This window comes from Salvelinus fontinalis, unplaced genomic scaffold (assembly GCF_029448725.1).
Source record: "Salvelinus fontinalis isolate EN_2023a unplaced genomic scaffold, ASM2944872v1 scaffold_0250, whole genome shotgun sequence".
Classification (NCBI taxonomy): Eukaryota; Metazoa; Chordata; class Actinopteri; order Salmoniformes; family Salmonidae; genus Salvelinus; species Salvelinus fontinalis.
In genome coordinates this window covers 95,001-117,146 of record NW_026600459.1, presented here as the reverse complement: position 1 = coordinate 117,146, position 22,146 = coordinate 95,001, and the positions used below count along the sequence as shown (strand labels likewise).

The following is a 22,146-nucleotide window of genomic DNA, read 5'->3' as shown; positions in this document are numbered from 1 at the left end:
CTCTCTCCCCCCCTCCCTCTCCAGACTACAGTGTGTATGACTCCCCCCCCCCTCCTCCCTCTCCAGACTACAGTGTGTATGACTCTCATCCCCCCCTCCCTCTCCAGTCTACCTTGTGTATGACTCTCCCCCCCCTCCCTCTCCAGACTACAGTGTGTATGACTCTCTCCCCCCCCTCCCTCTCCAGACTACAGTGTGTATGACTCCCCCCCCCTCCTCTCTCTCCAGACTACAGTGTGTATGACTCCCCCCCCCTCCTCTCCCTCCAGACTACAGTGTGTATGACTCCCCTCCTCCTCTCTCTCCAGACTACAGTGTGTATGACTCTCCCCCCTCCTCTCCCTCCAGACTACAGTGTGTATGACTCCCCTCCTCCTCTCTCTCCAGACTACAGTGTGTATGACTCCCCTCCTCCTCTCCCTCCAGACTACAGTGTGTATGACTCCCCCCTCCCTCCTCTCTCTCCAGACTACAGTGTGTATGACTCTCCCTCCTCCTCTCCCTCCAGACTACAGTGTGTATGACTCCCCCCCTCCTCTCCCTCCAGACTACAGTGTGTATGACTCTCCCCCCCTCCCTCTCCAGACTACAGTGTGTATGACTCCCCCCCTCCTCTCCCTCCAGACTACAGTGTGTATGACTCCCCTCCTCCTCTCCCTCCAGACTACAGTGTGTATGACTCCCCTCCTCCTCTCCCTCCAGACTACAGTGTGTATGACTCCCCCCCTCCTCTCCCTCCAGACTACAGTGTGTATGACTCCCCTCCTCCTCTCTCTCCAGACTACAGTGTGTATGACTCCCCTCCTCCTCTCCCTCCAGACTACAGTGTGTATGACTCCCCCCCTCCTCTCCCTCCAGACTACAGTGTGTATGACTCTCCCCCCTCCCTCTCCAGACTACAGTGTGTATGACTCCCCCCCTCCTCTCCCTCCAGACTACAGTGTGTATGACTCCCCTCCTCCTCTCCCTCCAGACTACAGTGTGTATGACTCCCCTCCTCCTCTCCCTCCAGACTACAGTGTGTATGACTCCCCCCCTCCTCTCCCTCCAGACTACAGTGTGTATGACTCCCCTCCTCCTCTCTCTCCAGACTACAGTGTGTATGACTCCCCTCCTCCTCTCTCTCCAGACTACAGTGTGTATGACTCTCCCCCCTCCTCTCTCTCCAGACTACAGTGTGTATGACTCCCCTCCTCCTCTCTCTCCAGACTACAGTGTGTATGACTCCCCTCCTCCTCTCTCTCCAGACTACAGTGTGTATGACTCCCCTCCTCCTCTCTCTCCAGACTACAGTGTGTATGACTCTCCCCCCTCCTCTCTCTCCAGACTACAGTGTGTATGACTCCCCTCCTCCTCTCCCTCCAGACTACAGTGTGTATGACTCCCCTCCTCCTCTCCCTCCAGACTACAGTGTGTATGACTCCCCCCCTCCTCTCCCTCCAGACTACAGTGTGTATGACTCCCCTCCTCCTCTCTCTCCAGACTACAGTGTGTATGACTCCCCTCCTCCTCTCTCTCCAGACTACAGTGTGTATGACTCCCCCCCTCCTCTCTCTCCAGACTACAGTGTGTATGACTCCCCTCCTCCTCTCTCTCCAGACTACAGTGTGTATGACTCCCCCCCTCCTCTCTCTCCAGACTACAGTGTGTATGACTCCCCTCCTCCTCTCCCTCCAGACTACAGTGTGTATGACTCCCCTCCTCCTCTCTCTCCAGACTACAGTGTGTATGACTCCCCTCCTCCTCTCCCTCCAGACTACAGTGTGTATGACTCCCCTCCTCCTCTCTCTCCAGACTACAGTGTGTATGACTCCCCTCCTCCTCTCCCTCCAGACTACAGTGTGTATGACTCCCCCCCTCCTCTCCCTCCAGACTACAGTGTGTATGACTCCCCTCCTCCTCTCTCTCCAGACTACAGTGTGTATGACTCCCCCCCTCCTCTCCCTCCAGACTACAGTGTGTATGACTCCCCCCCTCCTCTCTCTCCAGACTACAGTGTGTATGACTCCCCTCCTCCTCTCTCTCCAGACTACAGTGTGTATGACTCCCCCCCTCCTCTCCCTCCAGACTACAGTGTGTATGACTCCCCCCCTCCTCTCCCTCCAGACTACAGTGTGTATGACTCCCCCCCTCCTCTCTCTCCAGACTACAGTGTGTATGACTCCCCCCCTCCTCTCCCTCCAGACTACAGTGTGTATGACTCCCCTCCTCCTCTCTCTCCAGACTACAGTGTGTATGACTCCCCCCCCTCCTCTCCCTCCAGACTACAGTGTGTATGACTCTCCCCCCTCCCTCTCCAGACTACAGTGTGTATGACTCTCTCCCCCTCCTCTCTCTCCAGACTACAGTGTGTATGACTCCCCCCCTCCCCTCCTCCCTCTCCAGACTACAGTGTGTATGACTCCCCCCCCTCCCCTCCTCCCTCTCCAGACTACAGTGTGTATGACTCTCCCCCCCTCTCTCTCCAGACTACAGTGTGTATGACTCCCCCCCCTCCTCTCTCTCCAGACTACAGTGTGTATGACTCTCCCCCCCCTCCCTCTCCAGACTACAGTGTGTATGACTCCCCCCCTCCTCTCTCTCCAGACTACAGTGTGTATGACCCTCCCCCCCTCCCTCTCTCTCCAGACTACAGTGTGTATGACCCTCCTCCCCCCCCTCTCTCTCCAGACTACAGTGTGTATGACCCTCCCCCCCCTCTCTCTCCAGACTACAGTGTGTATGACCCTCCCCCCCCTCTCTCTCCAGACTACAGTGTGTATGACCTCCCCCCCTCCTCTCTCTCCAGACTACAGTGTGTATGACTCTCCCCCCCCCCTCTCCAGACTACAGTGTGTATGACTCTCCCCCCCCCTCTCCAGACTACAGTGTGTATGACTCTCCCCCCCCTCCCTCCAGACTACAGTGTGTATGACTCCCCCCCTCCTCTCTCTCCAGACTACAGTGTGTATGACTCTCCCCCCCCTCCCTCTCCAGACTACAGTGTGTATGACTCCCCCCCCCTCCTCTCTCTCCAGACTACAGTGTGTATGACTCCCCCCCCCCCTCCCTCTCCAGACTACAGTGTGTATGACTCTCCCCCCCCTCCCTCTCCAGACTACAGTGTGTATGACTCTCCCCCCCTCCCTCTCCAGACTACAGTGTGTATGACTCCCCCCCTCCTCTCTCTCCAGACTACAGTGTGTATGACTCTCCCCCCCCCTCCCTCTCCAGACTACAGTGTGTATGACTCTCCCCCCCCTCCCTCTCCAGACTACAGTGTGTATGACTCCCCCCCCTCCTCTCCCTCCAGACTACAGTGTGTATGACTCTCCCCCCTCCCTCTCCAGACTACAGTGTGTATGACTCTCCCCCCCTCCCTCTCCAGACTACAGTGTGTATGACTCTCCCCCCCCCTCTCTCTCCAGACTACAGTGTGTATGACTCCCCCCCCCCTCCCTCTCCAGACTACAGTGTGTATGACTCTCCCCCCCCTCCCTCTCCAGACTACAGTGTGTATGACTCTCCCCCCCCCCTCCCTCTCCAGACTACAGTGTGTATGACTCTCCCCCCTCCTCCCTCTCCAGACTACAGTGTGTATGACTCTCCCCCCCCCTCCCTCTCCAGACTACAGTGTGTATGACTCCCCCCCCCCTCCCTCTCCAGACTACAGTGTGTATGACTCTCCCCCCTCCTCTCTCTCCAGACTACAGTGTGTATGACTCTCCCCCCCCTCCCCCTCCAGACTACAGTGTGTATGACTCTCCCCCTCCTCCCTCTCCAGACTACAGTGTGTATGACCCTCCCCCCCTCCTCTCTCTCCAGACTACAGTGTGTATGACTCTCCCCCCCTCCCCTCTCCAGACTACAGTGTGTATGACTCTCCCCCCCTCCTCTCTCTCCAGACTACAGTGTGTATGACTCCTCCCCCCTCCTCTCTCTCCAGACTACAGTGTGTATGACTCTCCCCCCCTCCCTCTCCAGACTACAGTGTGTATGACTCTCCCCCCCTCCTCTCTCTCCAGACTACAGTGTGTATGACCCTCCTCCCCCCCCTCTCTCTCCAGACTACAGTGTGTATGACTCTCCCCCCCTCCCTCTCCAGACTACAGTGTGTATGACTCTCCCCCCCTCCTCTCTCTCCAGACTACAGTGTGTATGACTCTCCCCCCTCCTCTCTCTCCAGACTACAGTGTGTATGACTCTCCCCCCCTCCTCTCTCTCCAGACTACAGTGTGTATGACTCTCCCCCCCTCCTCTCCTCCAGACTACAGTGTGTATGACTCTCCCCCCCTCCCTCTCCAGACTACAGTGTGTATGACTCTCCCCCCCTCCTCTCCTCCAGACTACAGTGTGTATGACTCTCCCCCCCTCCCTCTCCAGACTACAGTGTGTATGACTCTCCCCCCCTCCTCCTCTCCAGACTACAGTGTGTATGACTCTCCCCCCCTCCTCTCTCTCCAGACTACAGTGTGTATGACTCTCCCCCCCTCCTCTCTCTCCAGACTACAGTGTGTATGACTCTCCCCCCTCCTCCCTCTCCAGACTACAGTGTGTATGACTCTCCCCCCCTCCTCTCTCTCCAGACTACAGTGTGTATGACTCTCCCCCCCTCCTCTCTCTCCAGACTACAGTGTGTATGACTCTCCCCCCCTCCCTCTCCAGACTACAGTGTGTATGACTCTCCCCCCCTCCTCTCCTCCAGACTACAGTGTGTATGACTCTCCCCCCTCCCTCTCCAGACTACAGTGTGTATGACTCTCCCCCCCTCCCTCTCCAGACTACAGTGTGTATGACTCTCCCCCCCTCCTCTCTCTCCAGACTACAGTGTGTATGACTCTCCCCCCCTCCCTCTCCAGACTACAGTGTGTATGACTCTCCCCCCCTCCCTCTCCAGACTACAGTGTGTATGACTCTCCCCCCTCCTCTCTCTCCAGACTACAGTGTGTATGACTCTCCCCCCTCCTCTCTCTCCAGACTACAGTGTGTATGACTCTCCCCCCCTCCTCTCTCTCCAGACTACAGTGTGTATGACTCTCCCCCCTCCTCTCTCTCCAGACTACAGTGTGTATGACTCTCCCCCCTCCCTCTCCAGACTACAGTGTGTATGACTCTCCCCCCCTCCTCTCTCTCCAGACTACAGTGTGTATGACTCTCCCCCCCCTCTCTCTCCAGACTACAGTGTGTATGACTCTCCCCCCCTCCTCTCTCTCCAGACTACAGTGTGTATGACCCTCCCCCCCTCCTCTCTCTCCAGACTACAGTGTGTATGACTCTCCCCCCTCCCTCTCCAGACTACAGTGTGTATGACTCTCCCCCCCTCCTCTCTCTCCAGACTACAGTGTGTATGACTCTCCCCCCTCCTCTCTCTCCAGACTACAGTGTGTATGACTCTCCCCCCCTCCTCTCTCCAGACTACAGTGTGTATGACTCTCCCCCCCTCCTCTCTCCAGACTACAGTGTGTATGACTCTCCCCCCCTCCTCTCTCTCCAGACTACAGTGTGTATGACTCTCCCCCCTCCTCTCTCTCCAGACTACAGTGTGTATGACTCTCCCCCCCTCCTCTCTCTCCAGACTACAGTGTGTATGACTCTCCCCCCCTCCTCTCCTCCAGACTACAGTGTGTATGACTCTCCCCCCTCCTCTCTCTCCAGACTACAGTGTGTATGACTCTCCCCCCCTCCTCTCTCTCCAGACTACAGTGTGTATGACCCTCCCCCCCTCCTCTCTCTCCAGACTACAGTGTGTATGACTCTCCCCCCCTCCTCTCTCTCCAGACTACAGTGTGTATGACTCTCCCCCCCTCCTCTCTCTCCAGACTACAGTGTGTATGACTCTCCCCCCCTCCCTCTCCAGACTACAGTGTGTATGACTCTCCCCCCCTCCTCTCTCTCCAGACTACAGTGTGTATGACTCCCCCCCCTCCTCCCTCTCCAGACTACAGTGTGTATGACTCTCCCCCCCCTCCCTCTCCAGACTACAGTGTGTATGACTCTCCCCCCCTCCTCTCTCTCCAGACTACAGTGTGTATGACTCTCCCCCCCCCTCTCTCTCCAGACTACAGTGTGTATGACTCTCCCCCCCCTCCTCTCTCCAGACTACAGTGTGTATGACTCTCCCCCCCCTCCCTCTCCAGACTACAGTGTGTATGACTCTCCCCCCCCTCCCTCTCCAGACTACAGTGTGTATGACTCTCCCCCCCTCCTCTCTCTCCAGACTACAGTGTTTATGACTCTCCCCCCCCTCCCTCTCCAGACTACAGTGTGTATGACTCCCCCCCCCCTCCCTCTCCAGACTACAGTGTGTATGACTCCCCCCCCTCCTCTCTCTCCAGACTACAGTGTGTATGACTCTCCCCCCCCCTCCCTCTCCAGACTACAGTGTGTATGACTCTCCCCCCCCCTCTCTCTCCAGACTACAGTGTGTATGACTCCCCCCCCCCTCTCTCTCCAGACTACAGTGTGTATGACTCTCCCCCCCCCTCCCTCTCCAGACTACAGTGTGTATGACTCCCCCCCCCCCCCTCTCTCCAGACTACAGTGTGTATGACTCTCTCCCCCCCTCCCTCTCCAGACTACAGTGTGTATGACTCTCCCCCCCCTCCCTCTCCAGACTACAGTGTGTATGACTCTCCCCCCCCCTCCTCCTCTCCAGACTACAGTGTGTATGACTCTCCCCCCCCCTCCCTCTCCAGACTACAGTGTGTATGACTCTCCCCCCCCTCCCTCTCCAGACTACAGTGTGTATGACTCTCCCCCCCCCTCTCTCTCCAGACTACAGTGTGTATGACTCTCCCCCCCCTCCTCCCTCTCCAGACTACAGTGTGTATGACTCTCCCCCCCCCATCCCTCTCCAGACTACAGTGTGTATGACTCTCCCCCCCCTCCCTCTCCAGACTACAGTGTGTATGACTCTCCCCCCCCCTCCCTCTCCAGACTACAGTGTGTATGACTCCCCCCCCCCTCCTCTCTCCAGACTACAGTGTGTATGACTCTCCCCCCCTCCTCCCTCTCCAGACTACAGTGTGTATGACTCCCCCCCCTCCTCTCTCTCCAGACTACAGTGTGTATGACTCTCCCCCCCCTCCCTCTCCAGACTACAGTGTGTATGACTCCCCCCCCCTCCTCTCTCCAGACTACAGTGTGTATGACTCTCCCCCCCCTCCCTCTCCAGACTACAGTGTGTATGACTCCCCCCCCTCCTCTCTCTCCAGACTACAGTGTGTATGACTCCCCCCCTCCTCTCTCTCCAGACTACAGTGTGTATGACTCCCCCCCTCCTCTCCTCTCCAGACTACAGTGTGTATGACTCCCCCCCTCCTCTCTCTCCAGACTACAGTGTGTATGACTCCCCCCCTCCTCTCTCTCCAGACTACAGTGTGTATGACTCTCCCCCTCCTCTCTCTCCAGACTACAGTGTGTATGACTCCCCCCCTCCTCTCTCTCCAGACTACAGTGTGTATGACTCCCCCCCTCCTCTCTCTCCAGACTACAGTGTGTATGACTCCCCCCCTCCTCTCTCTCCAGACTACAGTGTGTATGACTCCCCCCCTCCTCTCTCTCCAGACTACAGTGTGTATGACTCCCCCCCTCCTCTCTCTCCAGACTACAGTGTGTATGACTCCCCCCCTCCTCTCTCTCCAGACTACAGTGTGTATGACTCCCCCCCTCCTCTCTCTCCAGACTACAGTGTGTATGACTCCCCCCCTCCTCTCCCTCCAGACTACAGTGTGTATGACTCCCCCCCTCCTCTCCTCTCCAGACTACAGTGTGTATGACTCTCCCCCCTCCTCTCCTCTCCAGACTACAGTGTGTATGACTCCCCCCCTCCTCTCCCTCCAGACTACAGTGTGTATGACTCCCCCCCTCCTCTCCTCTCCAGACTACAGTGTGTATGACTCTCCCCCCTCCTCTCCCTCCAGACTACAGTGTGTATGACTCCCCCCCTCCTCTCCTCTCCAGACTACAGTGTGTATGACTCCCCCCCTCCTCTCCTCTCCAGACTACAGTGTGTATGACTCCCCCCCTCCTCTCTCTCCAGACTACAGTGTGTATGACTCTCCCCCCTCCTCTCTCTCCAGACTACAGTGTGTATGACTCCCCCCCTCCTCTCCTCTCCAGACTACAGTGTGTATGACTCTCCCCCCTCCTCTCCTCTCCAGACTACAGTGTGTATGACTCTCCCCCCTCCTCCCTCTCCAGACTACAGTGTGTATGACTCTCCCCCCTCCTCTCTCTCCAGACTACAGTGTGTATGACTCTCCCCCCTCCTCTCCTCTCCAGACTACAGTGTGTATGACTCCCCCCCTCCTCTCCTCTCCAGACTACAGTGTGTATGACTCTCCCCCCTCCTCTCCTCTCCAGACTACAGTGTGTATGACTCCCCCCCTCCTCTCTCTCCAGACTACAGTGTGTATGACTCTCCCCCCTCCTCTCTCTCCAGACTACAGTGTGTATGACTCCCCCCCTCCTCTCTCTCCAGACTACAGTGTGTATGACTCTCCCCCCTCCTCTCTCTCCAGACTACAGTGTGTATGACTCTCCCCCCTCCTCTCTCTCCAGACTACAGTGTGTATGACTCTCCCCCCCTCCTCTCTCTCCAGACTACAGTGTGTATGACTCTCCCCCCTCCTCTCTCTCCAGACTACAGTGTGTATGACTCTCCCCCCTCCTCTCTCTCCAGACTACAGTGTGTATGACTCCCCCCCTCCTCTCTCTCCAGACTACAGTGTGTATGACTCTCCCCCCTCCTCTCTCTCCAGACTACAGTGTGTATGACTCCCCCCCTCCTCTCTCTCCAGACTACAGTGTGTATGACTCTCCCCCCTCCTCTCTCTCCAGACTACAGTGTGTATGACTCTCCCCCCTCCTCTCTCTCCAGACTACAGTGTGTATGACTCTCCCCCCTCCTCTCTCTCCAGACTACAGTGTGTATGACTCCCCCCCTCCTCTCTCTCCAGACTACAGTGTGTATGACTCTCCCCCCTCCTCTCTCTCCAGACTACAGTGTGTATGACTCCCCCCCTCCTCTCTCTCCAGACTACAGTGTGTATGACTCCCCCCCTCCTCTCTCTCCAGACTACAGTGTGTATGACTCTCCCCCCTCCTCTCTCTCCAGACTACAGTGTGTATGACTCCCCCCCTCCTCTCTCTCCAGACTACAGTGTGTATGACTCCCCCCCTCCTCTCTCTCCAGACTACAGTGTGTATGACTCCCCCCCCCCTCTCTCTCCAGACTACAGTGTGTATGACTCCCCCCCTCCTCTCTCTCCAGACTACAGTGTGTATGACTCCCCCCCCTCCTCCCTCTCCAGACTACAGTGTGTATGACTCCCCCCCCTCCTCTCTCTCCAGACTACAGTGTGTATGACTCCCCCCCCCCTCTCTCTCCAGACTACAGTGTGTATGACTCCCCCCCCCCTCTCTCTCCAGACTACAGTGTGTATGACTCCCCCCCCCCTCTCTCTCCAGACTACAGTGTGTATGACTCCCCCCCTCCTCTCTCTCCAGACTACAGTGTGTATGACTCTCCCCCCCCCTCTCTCTCCAGACTACAGTGTGTATGACTCTCCCCCCCTCCTCTCTCTCCAGACTACAGTGTGTATGACTCTCCCCCCCCTCCTCTCTCCAGACTACAGTGTGTATGACTCCCCCCCCTCCTCTCTCTCCAGACTACAGTGTGTATGACTCCCCCCCCCCTCTCTCTCCAGACTACAGTGTGTATGACCCTCCCCCCCCTCTCTCTCCAGACTACAGTGTGTATGACTCCCCCCCCCCTCTCTCTCCAGACTACAGTGTGTATGACCCTCCCCCCCCCTCTCTCTCCAGACTACAGTGTGTATGACCCTCCCCCCCCTCTCTCTCCAGACTACAGTGTGTATGACCCTCCCCCCCCTCTCTCTCCAGACTACAGTGTGTATGACCCTCCCCCCCCTCTCTCTCCAGACTACAGTGTGTATGACCTCCCCCCCTCTCTCCAGACTACAGTTGTATGACTCCCCCCTCCCTCTCTCTCCAGACTACAGTGTGTATGACCCTCCCCCCCTCCCTCTCTCTCCAGACTACAGTGTGTATGACCCCCCCCCCTCCCCCCTCTCCTCCCTCTCTCTCCCCCCTAACCTTGCGTGCGATGTTCCGTAGCTTCTTGAAGAAGTCTGGTGTTGCGTGGTTGTCTCCTCCCTCGGCCTGGATGGGTTCAATCACTATCCCAGCCACCGGCCGGCCCTTCTGACGCCACTGGACTATCAGGTCCTCTACCTGGGGGGCACACACACACACACACACACACAATCACTATCCCAGCCACCGGCCGGCCCTTCTGACGCCACTGGACTATCAGGTCCTCTACCTGGGGGGCACACACACACACAATCACTATCCCAGCCACCGGCCGGCCCTTCTGACGCCACTGGACTATCAGGTCCTCTACCTGGGGGGCACACACACACACACACACACACAAACAGGTCAAAATACCTGCAGCAGCGGTTTGATGCACACGATCCAGGTCACCCCCGTCTGTGGCCAATTAGTGACCAAGATCAGAAACCAGGAAGCATTGGTGCACTGTGCACTTTTTGAGAGCCCAAAGGTACAGCCTATAGCCTATGCAAAGGATTTAGTTTGTTAGTTTGCTACGGGGTAGGACCACCAGGTTGTTTTACGGAGCCTATAGCCTATGTTTGTGTGTAGAATGCTTTTCTACATTTGTTTGGCTGGGTCTTGAGAATCAGTCAGCTACAATCACAGTTAGGCCTACCTACAATTATATTTACTCTGTTTCTGACAGTCTGTTTTTCATGTTGAAAAATAATGGGAGGGCCTTCCTGTGGCGCAGTGGTCTAAGACACAGCTAGCTGTGCTACTAGAGATCCTGGTTAGAGTCCAGGCTCTGTCTCAGTGGTCTAAGACACAGCTAGCTGTGCTACTAGAGATCCTGGTTAGAGTCCAGGCTCTGTCTCAGTGGTCTAAGACACAGCTAGCTGTGCTACTAGAGATCCTGGTTAGAGTCCAGGCTCTGTCTCAGTGGTCTAAGACACAGCTAGCTGTGCTACTAGAGATCCTGGTTAGAGTCCAGGCTCTGTCTCAGTGGTCTAAGACACAGCTAGCTGTGCTACTAGAGATCCTGGTTAGAGTCCAGGCTCTGTCTCAGTGGTCTAAGACACAGCTAGCTGTGCTACTAGAGATCCTGGTTAGAGTCCAGGCTCTGTCTCAGTGGTCTAAGACACAGCTAGCTGTGCTACTAGAGATCCTGGTTAGAGTCCAGGCTCTGTCTCAGTGGTCTAAGACACAGCTAGCTGTGCTGCTAGAGATCCTGGGTTAGAGTCCAGGCTCTGTCTCAGTGGTCTAAGACACAGCTAGCTGTGCTACTAGAGATCCTGGTTCATAGACCCACATTAAAACTAGTCTATACCAGCCAGTGGTTCATAGACCTACATTAAAACTAGTCTATACCAGTCAGTGGTTCATAGGACTACATTAAAACTAGTCTATACCAGTCAGTGGTTCATAGACCTACATTAAAACTAGTCTATACCAGTCAGTGGTTCATAGACCTACATTAAAACTAGTCTATACCAGTCAGTGGTTCATAGGACTACATTAAAACTAGTCTATACCAGTCAGTGGTTCATAGACCTACATAAAAACTATCAACCAAATAGTGTGGTGACTTTGATAGAACTTTGAGATTGATTCAATTGCAACCAATGTGTCTATTTCTCCATTTACAGTAGTAATCATGTGTCTATTCCTCCATTTACAGTAGTATAATCATGTGTCTATTCCTCCATTTACAGTAGTATAATCATGTGTCTATTGCTCCATTTACAGTAGTATAATCATGTGTCTATTTCTCCATTTACAGTAGTATAATCATGTGTCTATTTCTCCATTTACAGTAGTATAATCATGTGTCTATTCCTCCATTTACAGTAGTATAATCATGTGTCTATTCCTCCATTTACAGTAGTATAATCATGTGTCTATTTCTCCATTTACAGTAGTATAATCATGTGTCTATTTCTCCATTTACAGTAGTATAATCATGTGTCTATTCCTCCATTTACAGTAGTATAATCATGTGTCTATTTCTCCATTTACAGTAGTATAATCATGTGTCTATTCCTCCATTTACAGTAGTATAATCATGTCAGATGTGTTTGTGGGCTGGTATTATATGCTTTTAAAATAGCACTTCCAGTTTGAACGGGAATACCGGGAAAATTGGTCGATTCTCAGGAAAATATTCAATCCTAACACACACACACACACACACACACACACACACACACACACACACACACACACACACACACACACACACACACACACACACACACACACACACACACACACACACACACACACACACACACCTCCTCCAGGCAGCGGGCCTCTTCCTGTGCGTTCTCCCGTGTGAACTCCTCCAGAGGGTACTTCAGTTTAGGGAAGGGAGCGATCGGCCAATCAAATGACGGCACATCCAGCTTGTGGATGGCCTTAGAGTGCGTTGTTGCCAAGCAACCTGAAAACAGATCAGACACCGTGAGTTGTTGTTTTTAAGGAGTGGGGCAGTCCTACCCTCGTTGGAGCATCCTGATCTCACGAGCTTACATTCTGTTACGCTACCGTAAAACTAAACGAGAGAGCAGGATGGTGGATCTTAACTGACTTGTCTAGTTAAATAAAGGTTAAATAAAAAAATATAAAAAACATCAGGACGGGGAAGTCCACAGAATGGTGGATCGAGAAGTCTTCAGAATGGTGGATCGGGAAGTCCTCAGGATGGTGGACCAGGAAGTCCTCAAGGTGGTGGACCAGGAAGTCCTCAAGGTGGTGGATCAGGAAGTCCTCAGGATGGTGGATCAGGAAGTTCTCTGAATGGTGGATCAGGATAGGGAAGTCCCACTCCTTTTGTAATCTATTGTATTTTTATTGAACAGACAGGACAGTAGGGGAACAGACAGGACAGTAGGGGAACAGACAGGACAGTAGGGGAACAGACAGGACAGTAAGGGAACAGACAGGACAGTAAGGGAACAGACAGGACAGTAGGGTAACAGACAGGACAGTAGGGTAACAGACAGGACAGTAGGGTAACAGACAGGACAGTAGGGGAACAGACAGGACAGTAAGGGAACAGACAGGAGAGTAGGGGAACAGACAGGACAGTAGGGGAACAGACAGGACAGTAGGGGAACAGACAGGACAGTAGGGGAACAGACAGGACAGTAGCGGAACAGACAGGACAGTAGGGGAACAGACAGGACAGTAGGGGAACAGACAGGACAGTAGGGGAACAGACAGGACAGTAGCGGAACAGACAGGACAGTAGGGGAACAGACAGGACAGTAGCGGAACAGACAGGACAGTAGGGGAACAGACAGGACAGTAGAGGAACAGACAGGACAGTAGGGGAACAGACAGGACAGTAGGGGAACAGACAGGACAGTAGGGGAACAGACAGGACAGTAGGGGAACAGACAGGACAGTAGGGGAACAGATAGGACAGTAGGGGAACAGACAGGACAGTAGGGGAACAGACAGGACAGTAGGGGAACAGGCAGGACAGTAGGGGAACAGACAGGACAGTAGGGGAACAGACAGGACAGTAGGGGAACAGACAGGACAGTAGGGTAACAGACAGGACAGTAGGGGAACAGACAGGACAGTAGGGGAACAGACAGGACAGTAGCGGAACAGACAGGACAGTAGCGGAACAGACAGGACAGTAGCGGAACAGACAGGACAGTAGCGGAACAGACAGGACAGTAGCGGAACAGACAGGACAGTAGGGGAACAGACAGGACAGTAGGGGAACAGACAGGACAGTAGGGGAACAGACAGGACAGTAGGGGAACAGACAGGACAGTAGGGGAACAGACAGAACAGTAAGGGAACAGACAGGACAGTAGGGGAACAGACAGGACAGTAAGGGAACAGACAGGACAGTAGAGGAACAGACAGGACAGTAAGGGAACAGACAGGACAGTAGAGGAACAGACAGGACAGTAAGGGAACAGACAGGACAGTAGGGGAACAGACAGGACAGTAAGGGAACAGACAGGACAGTAGGGGAACAGACAGGACAGTAAGGGAACAGACAGGACAGTAGGGGAACAGACAGGACAGTAGGGGAACAGACAGGACAGTAGGGGAACAGACAGGACAGTAAGGGAACAGACAGGACAGTAGGGGAACAGACAGGACAGTAGGGGAAGAGAAAGGAGGAAGTCAAAGGGCAGTGGGATTCTAATCCATGTCGACTGGCTCCCATCTGGGTTATGTGGAGCTGTCAGTCTTTGTCAGGCTTCAGGCTTTTCAGGAGCCTGTTGATGTCCTTGGGGTTTGAATGGGTCTCGGTAGAGCAGCTAGAGGAAAACTCCATACATGGAGCAAGAGTCTGTTGCATCTTGTAGGTGGCATTTCTGTGCAAAAGCCTCGCAGAACACTTCTGCTTTGTCCCCATGCAGTGATGTGTGTTACGTCGTGGTGTATGATGACAGGGATATCAGAGTTAGCAGCTCTACCAGAGAGGGAGTTGACAAGCCTCAACCATCTCTTGTTGCTTAGGGTGTTATCAGTGAGTACCTTTGTGAGTTTGATATTCCGGTTCCTTCTAGCTTGCTTCTCAGTCTGGTTGAACGTGTCTGACTTGGGCAAACTGCTGCTTGTTGGCGCTACTTTTTTTCTTAGCTGTTGGGGGGGGGGGGGGGGGGGCTACGCTTCTTCGTCCTTGCTGCTCTCCTGGACTTTCGTCAAACCATATTTTCCCCCAGGCTTTCTGGTGAGAGTTCTGCTCTCCTGGTCTTTCGTCAAACCATACTTTCCCCCAGGCTTTCTGGTGAGAGTTCTGCTCTCCTAGTCTTTCGTCAAACCATACTTTCCCCCAGGCTTTCTGGTGAGAGTTCTGCTGGGGATGAATTGCTCCGTGGCATCATGGGTGATTTCAATGATCTAGTCATACATCTTCTCCGTATCTTCCTCAGAGAAGACTTTCTGCCAGTCAGTGGATGTGATAAAGCCTGGCATTCCCCAGTAGCTAGCTGTGTTGTATTGTCACACTTTCCTCTTGTAAGGCTTGTCTCTGTATACAGGCAGATCAAGCTTTACTAGGACAGGGTTGTGGTCCGAGGTGCCCAGGTTGGCGAGTGTTGTAGACACAGCCGGAAGGTCAGTCATGATGAGGTCCAGGATGTGATCTCCTCTGGTTGCGGTAACCAAAATCTGCTGTAGGCCTAAGCAGCTTACAAGCTGTCGGCCCGGCAACCAGCATGACAGTTGTTCGGCTACCCAGCCAGTCTTCATGGTGGACATTGAAGTCGCCCGCCAGCATGACAGTTGTTCAGCTACCCAGCCAGTCTTCATGGTGGACATTGAAGTCGCCCGCCAGCATGACAGAATGTTCACCAAACTCTGTCATTTTGGGTTTCAGTGTCTAGGTCTATAAAACAGCTCCTATGAGCAGCTTCTGGGAGTGTAAGGTGACTAGAAGCCATGTAGTTTGGGTCTTTGTGGGTCTCATGGTGGATGGCGATTTCTTGCAACCAATACACTGCAATGCCACCACCTGATGAGGCAGGTCTGTTAGTTTACTTTCATTCAACAAGAAGATGTGTAAAATATTTAACCTCACTGACCCATCGTTCTGCCATGAAATCCACCCATAAATGACAGGATGCTGACGTCTGGACAGCCAGGGCTCTGAGAGAGAGAGAACAAGGGAGAGAGGAGAGGGGGGGGGGGGGGGGGTGAGGGAGAGAGTACGGAGGAGAGAGAGAACAAGGGAGAGAGGAGAGGGGGGGGGATGAGGGAGAGAGTACGGAGGAGAGAGAGAACAAGGGAGAGAGGAGAGGGGGAGAATGAGGGAGGAGAGAGAGAATGAGGGAGGAGAGAGAGAGAATGAGAGAGAGGAGGGGGAGAGAGACAGAGAGGGAGAACGAGGGAGAACATGGGAGGGAGAGAGAGAGAGAGAGAGAATTAGAGCGTGAGAGTGCTTTTAGTGTGGCTACTAAAGAATAGTCAAGAGGAACACCGGTCATGGCCTGCTCTGATTCTCTCTCTCACACACACGTACACACACACACACACACACACACACACACACACACACACACACACACACACACACACACACACACACACACACACACACACACACACACACACACACACACACACACACACACACACACACACACACACACACACACACACACACACACACACACACACACACACACAACTGCTCAGTTTATACACTGCCCCTCATCCCCTCCTTCCCCAATACATGTAAATACAGGACTATAAATGGTTCCTTCCTGTATTATAGTGATATTAAAATGTTTATTCTACTGAGACATTTACTTTATGTTCCTATTCGTATCTTTTAAAAGTTCATATTGCTGTTGCATGGTCCAGAAGGAACCTGCCAGTAAGCATTTCATTGGACGAGGTGTACCATGTCTATCCCGTACATACGACTAATAAAACAGATTTCACCCACCTGGTTGATCATACAGGAGCTCACGTCTTCATCAGAGGGGATGTTGTGGCCTCTCTCCTTATTCTGAGACAAGACCAGACAAGACAAGACAGACAAGACAGACAAGACAGACAAGAAAGACAAGACAAGACAATATACTATGTTTCAATTCTGTCCAGTGGTAGACAGTACATTTAGTAAATATATTGACTATATATATAAATGTGGATTGTCTCAGCTGAACATGGTAGTGTTTCATCTATATTGTATACATATTCTCCTTATATTGAGTTGATATTGTGTATATAAATATATACACTGAGTGTACAAAACATTAAGAACACCTTCCTAATATTGAGTTGCTCCCATTTTGCCCTCAGAACAGCCTCAATTAATCAGGGCATTGGATTCTACAAGGTGTTGAAAGCGTTCCACAGGGATCCTGGCCCATGTTGACTCCACAGGGATCCTGGTCCATGTTGACTCCACAGGGATGCTGGTCCATGTTGACTCCACAGGGATCCTGGTCCATGTTGACTCCACAGGGATCCTGGTCCATGTTGACTCCACAGGGATGCTGGCCCATGTTGACTCCACAGGGATGCCGGCCCATGTTGACTCCACAGGGATGCTGGCCCATGTTGACTCCACAGGGATGCTGGCCCATGTTGACTCCCCAGGGATCCTGGCCCATGTTGACTCCACAGGGATCCTGGCCCATGTTGACTCCACAGGGATCCTGGCCCATGTTGACTCCACAGGGATCCTGGCCCATGTTGACTCCACAGGGATCCTGGCCCATGTTGACTCCACAGGGATCCTGGCCCATGTTGACTCCACAGGGATGCTGGCCCATGTTGACTCCCCAGGGATCCTGGCCCATGTTGACTCCACAGGGATCCTGGTCCATGTTGACTCCAATGCTTCCCACAGTTGTGTCAAGTTGGCTGGATGTCCTTTGGGTGGTGGACCATTCTTGATATACACAGAAACTGTTGAGTGTGAAAAACCCAGCAGCGTTGCAGTTCATGACACAAACCGGTTCGCCTGCCACCTACTTACCACACCCTGTTCAAAGGCACTCAAATATTTTGTCTTGCCCATTAACCCTCTGAATGGCAACACATACACAATCCATGTCTCAAGGCTTAAACATCCTTCTTTAACCCGTCTCCTCCCCTTCATCTAGACTGATTGAAGTGGATTTAACAAGTGACATCAATAAGGGATCACCTGGATTCACCTGGTCAGTCTATGTCATGTATAACACCTGGTCAGTCTATGTCATGTATAACACCTGGTCAGTCTATGTCATGTATAACACCTGGTCAGTCTATGTCATGTATAACACCTGGTCAGTCTATGTCATGTATAACACCTGGTCAGTCTATGTCATGTATAACACCTGGTCAGTCTATGTCATGTATAACACCTGGTCAGTCTATGTCATGTATAACACCTGGTCAGTCTATGTCATGTATAACACCTGGTCAGTCTATGTCATGTATGTCATGTATAACACCTGGTCAATCTATGTCATGTATAACACCTGGTCAGTGTGTCATGTATAACACCTGGTCAGTCTATGTCATGTATAACACCTGGTCAGTCTATGTCATGTACAACACCTGGTCAGTCTATGTCATGTACAACACCTGGTCAGTCTATGTCCTGTATAACACCTGGTCAGTCTATGTCATGTATAACACCGGGTCAGTCTATGGCAAGTATAACACCTGGTCAGTCTATGTCATGTATAACACCTGGTCAGTCTATGTCATGTATAACACCTGGTCAGTCTATGTCATGTATAACACCTGGTCAGTCTACGTCATGTATAACACCTGGTCAGTCTACGTCATGTATAACACCTGGTCAGTCTACGTCAGGTATAACACCTGGTCAGTCTACGTCATGTATAACACCTGGTCAGTCTACGTCATGTATAACACCTGGTCAGTCTACGTCATGTATAACACCTGGTCAGTCTACGTCATGTATAACACCTGGTCAGTCTACGTCATGTATAACACCTGGTCAGTCTACGTCATGTATAACACCTGGTCAGTCTACGTCATGTATAACACCTGGTCAGTCTGTCATGTATAACACCTGGTCAGTCTATGTCATGTATAACACCTGGTCAGTCTATGTCATGTATAACACCTGGTCAGTCTACGTCATGTATAACACCTGGTCAGTCTACGTCAGGTATAACACCTGGTCAGTCTACATCATGTATAACACCTGGTCAGTCTATGTCATGTATAACACCTGGTCAGTCTATGTCATGTATAACACCTGGTCAGTCTATGTCATGTATAACACCTGGTCAGTCTATGTCATGTATGGCATGTATAACACCTGGTCAGTCTATGTCATGTATAACACCTGGTCAATCTACGTCATGTATAACACATGGTCAGTCTATGTCATGTATAACACCTGGTCAGTCTATGTCATGTATAACACCGGGTCAGTCTATGCCATGTATAACACCGGGTCAGTCTATGTCATGTATAACACCTGGTCAGTCTATGTCATGTATAACACCGGGTCAGTCTATGTCATGTATAACACCGGGTCAGTCTATGCCATGTATAACACCTGGTCAGTCTATGTCATGTACAACACCTGGTCAGTCTATGTCATGTATAACACCGGGTCAGTCTATGTCATGTATAACACCTGGTCAGTCTATGTCATGTATAACACCTGGTCAGTCCATGTCATGTATAACACATGGTCAGTCTATGTCATGTACAACACATGGTCAGTTTACGTCATGTATAACACCTGGTCAGTCTATGTCATGTACAACACCTGGTCAGTCTATGTCATGTATAACACCTGGTCAGTCTATGTCATGTATAACACCTGGTCAGTCTACGTCAGGTATAACACCTGGTCAGTCTACGTCATGTATAACACCTGGTCAGTCTATGTCATGTATAAACACTTTGTGACATCGGCTGATGTAAAAAAGAGCTTTAGAAATACATTTGACTGAAAGAGCAGGTGTTCTTAATGTTTTGTACACTCAGTGTATGTACTCACTCTGTACCAGATGAACAGGGATTTGTATGTACTCACTCTGTACCAGATGAACAGGGCTTTATATGTACTCACTCTGTACCAGATAAACAGGGCTTTGTATGTACTCACTCTGTACCAGATGAACAGGGCTTTGTATGTACTCACTCTGTACCAGATGAACATGGCTTTGTATGTACTCACTCTGTACCAGATGAACATGGCTTTGTATGCATTCTCATTGGAGCAGGATCCACAGGCCATGGTCTGAACACGACTCATACCACTAGGAGCAACCTGGACAGAGGAGAGGAGAAGTGGGGAGGAGAGAGAAGGAGCATTTTGGATGGTATCCAGTCAGAAGGACAAGCACAATCCACAAAATGGAGGAAGTCAGTCTACAGTAGTGGGGTCCAGCTAGAATCCACCACTAGTTGGTTTCTGGTCTTTTTAAATGGAGGAAGTCAGTCTACAGTAGTGGGGTCCAGCTAGAATCCACCACTAGTTAGTGTCTGGTCTTTTTAAATGGAGGAAGCCAGTCTACAGCAGTGGGGTCCAGCTAGAATCCATCACTAGTTAGTTTCAGTAAAGAATCCAGTGTATTCAACGTGTGTGTGTGTGTGTGTGTGTGTGTGTGTGTGTGTGTGTGTGTGTGTGTGTGTGTGTGTGTGTGTGTGTGTGTGTGTGTGTGTGTGTGTGTGTGTGTGTGTGTGTATGTGTGTGTGTGTGACTCACTGAGAGAAGGCTTTCCGCCAGTTTTTCCGGAAAGTTCTCGGGTGGCATGATACCAAGAGCTGGCCTGTTCACAAACGCACTCTGAGAGGAAGCGAGAAAGAGGTAAACATGGAGAACTAAGCAGGACTGTCAGATCAACCTGGGGAGAGATGTTCAACTCCAATCTCTTCTGATTGGTTTTCAATAACAGTTAGTGCTGAGAGATTCCATTTCGTTATGGTTTTTTCTGTGAGCTCATAGAGAGCAGTTACTTCGCAAGGCATCTCTACCTGAAAATACATGATCTAAGTGATTGATAGTTGGTATTCAGCAGTCATAAAGTCTTGTTTACTTTGAAGAACTACTAAAATAGTGATTTTGTCAGACAGCAGAGGCAACAGCTCTATAGTGATGAGATAATGACTTGGAATGAAACAATAAAGTCATCAAATTAAACTAATGTAACATACACCACAACTGAAATATTGTGTTAAAGTGAATAAGTGATGGTTAATAATTGATCAGCAGTAATGAACAGTCACTAGCATCATGGGACTTTTATACAAAATATATTCTGTGTTACAGCATTCAACTCCCATAACTCCCTCCCTCTCTCTTTCTATACCTCTGTATCTCTCTCTCTGTATCTCTCTGTATCTCTCTCTCTGTATCTCTCTGTATCTCTCTCTCTGTATCTCTCTCTCTCTGTATCTCTCTCTCTCTGTATCTCTCTCTCTCTCTCTTTGTATCTCTCTCTCTCTCTCTTTGTATCTCTCTCTCTCTCTCTTTGTATCTCTCTCTCTCTCTCTTTGTATCTCTCTCTCTCTCTCTGTATCTCTCTCTGTATCTCTCTCTGTATCTCTCTCTCTCTGTATCTCTCTCTCTCTGTATCTCTCTCTCTCTCTCTCTCTCTCTCTCTCTCTCTCTGTATCTCTCTCTCTCCCTCTCTCCCTCTCTCCCTCTCTCCCTCTACCCCCCCTCTCCCCCTAACTCCCTACCTCCCTCCCTACCTACCATATTGTTGGGGTTGGACATCACTTTAATGAGTGAAGGATGGTTGTATCCTGAAAGAGAAAATAAAGAGAAATATTACAATTCGTGTCACCACTTCATTATAACTAAACCATTTTACCCCAATGGAGTCAAATACAAGCTATAACCGAACCAACTATTGTAGTGTAGAAGACTGATTCCCACTGATGTAGCATATGAAACACTACAGTGTTTGACCGTCAGCCTTATATAAAGACCTGCATAGCAGTTCCAGTTCCCACCACTAGGGGGCAGTACAAGAAGAGGGAACCCCTCAGACACCAGGGCCCGTTTCCACAAAGAGTCTCAAATTAGAAGTGCTGATCTAGGATCTGTCTATCTCAGGGCTCTCCAACTCTGTTCATGGAGAGATACCCTCCTGTAACCTACAGGAAGGTGGTGCTCCAGGAACAGATACCCTCCTGTAACCTCTCCAGGAACAGATACCCTCCTGTAACCTCTAAAGGAACAGATACCCTCCTGTAACCTCTCCAGGAACAGATACCCTCCTGTAACCTCTCCGGGAACAGACACCCTCCTGTATCCTCTCCGGGAACAGATACCCTCCTGTAACCTCTCCAGGAACAGGTACCCTCCTGTAACCTCTCCAGGAACATATACCCTCATGTAACCTCTAAAGGAACAGATACCCTCCTGTAACCTCTCCATGAACAGATACCCTCCTGTAACTTCTCCAGGAACAGATACCCTCGTGTAACCTCTCCAGGAACAGATACCCTCCTGTAACCTCTCCAGGAACAGATACCCTCCTGTAACCTCTCCAGGAACAGATACCCTCCTGCAACCTCTCCGAGAACAGATACCCTCCTGTAACCTCTCCGGGAACAGATACCCTCCTGTAACCTCTCCGGGAACAGATACCCTCCTGTAACCTCTCCGGG

The 22,146-nt window shown here is 51.6% G+C and overlaps 1 protein-coding gene across 1 annotated transcript in view; it reads right to left on the bottom strand.

Moving 5' to 3' along the window:
• Nucleotides 1–22,146, bottom strand: part of LOC129844924 (4-aminobutyrate aminotransferase, mitochondrial-like) — a 74,345-nt gene that overhangs the window by 15,569 nt on the left and 36,630 nt on the right. Inside the window, exons 6-12 of the mRNA XM_055913085.1 lie at nt 21,227–21,276; nt 20,234–20,314; nt 19,703–19,795; nt 16,487–16,549; nt 15,621–15,684; nt 12,357–12,505; nt 10,099–10,236 (exon numbers count right to left, since the gene is read on the bottom strand). Coding sequence (XP_055769060.1) covers nt 10,099–10,236; nt 12,357–12,505; nt 15,621–15,684; nt 16,487–16,549; nt 19,703–19,795; nt 20,234–20,314; nt 21,227–21,276 — 638 coding nt within the window. The remainder of the gene's footprint in view (nt 1–10,098; nt 10,237–12,356; nt 12,506–15,620; nt 15,685–16,486; nt 16,550–19,702; nt 19,796–20,233; nt 20,315–21,226; nt 21,277–22,146) is intronic.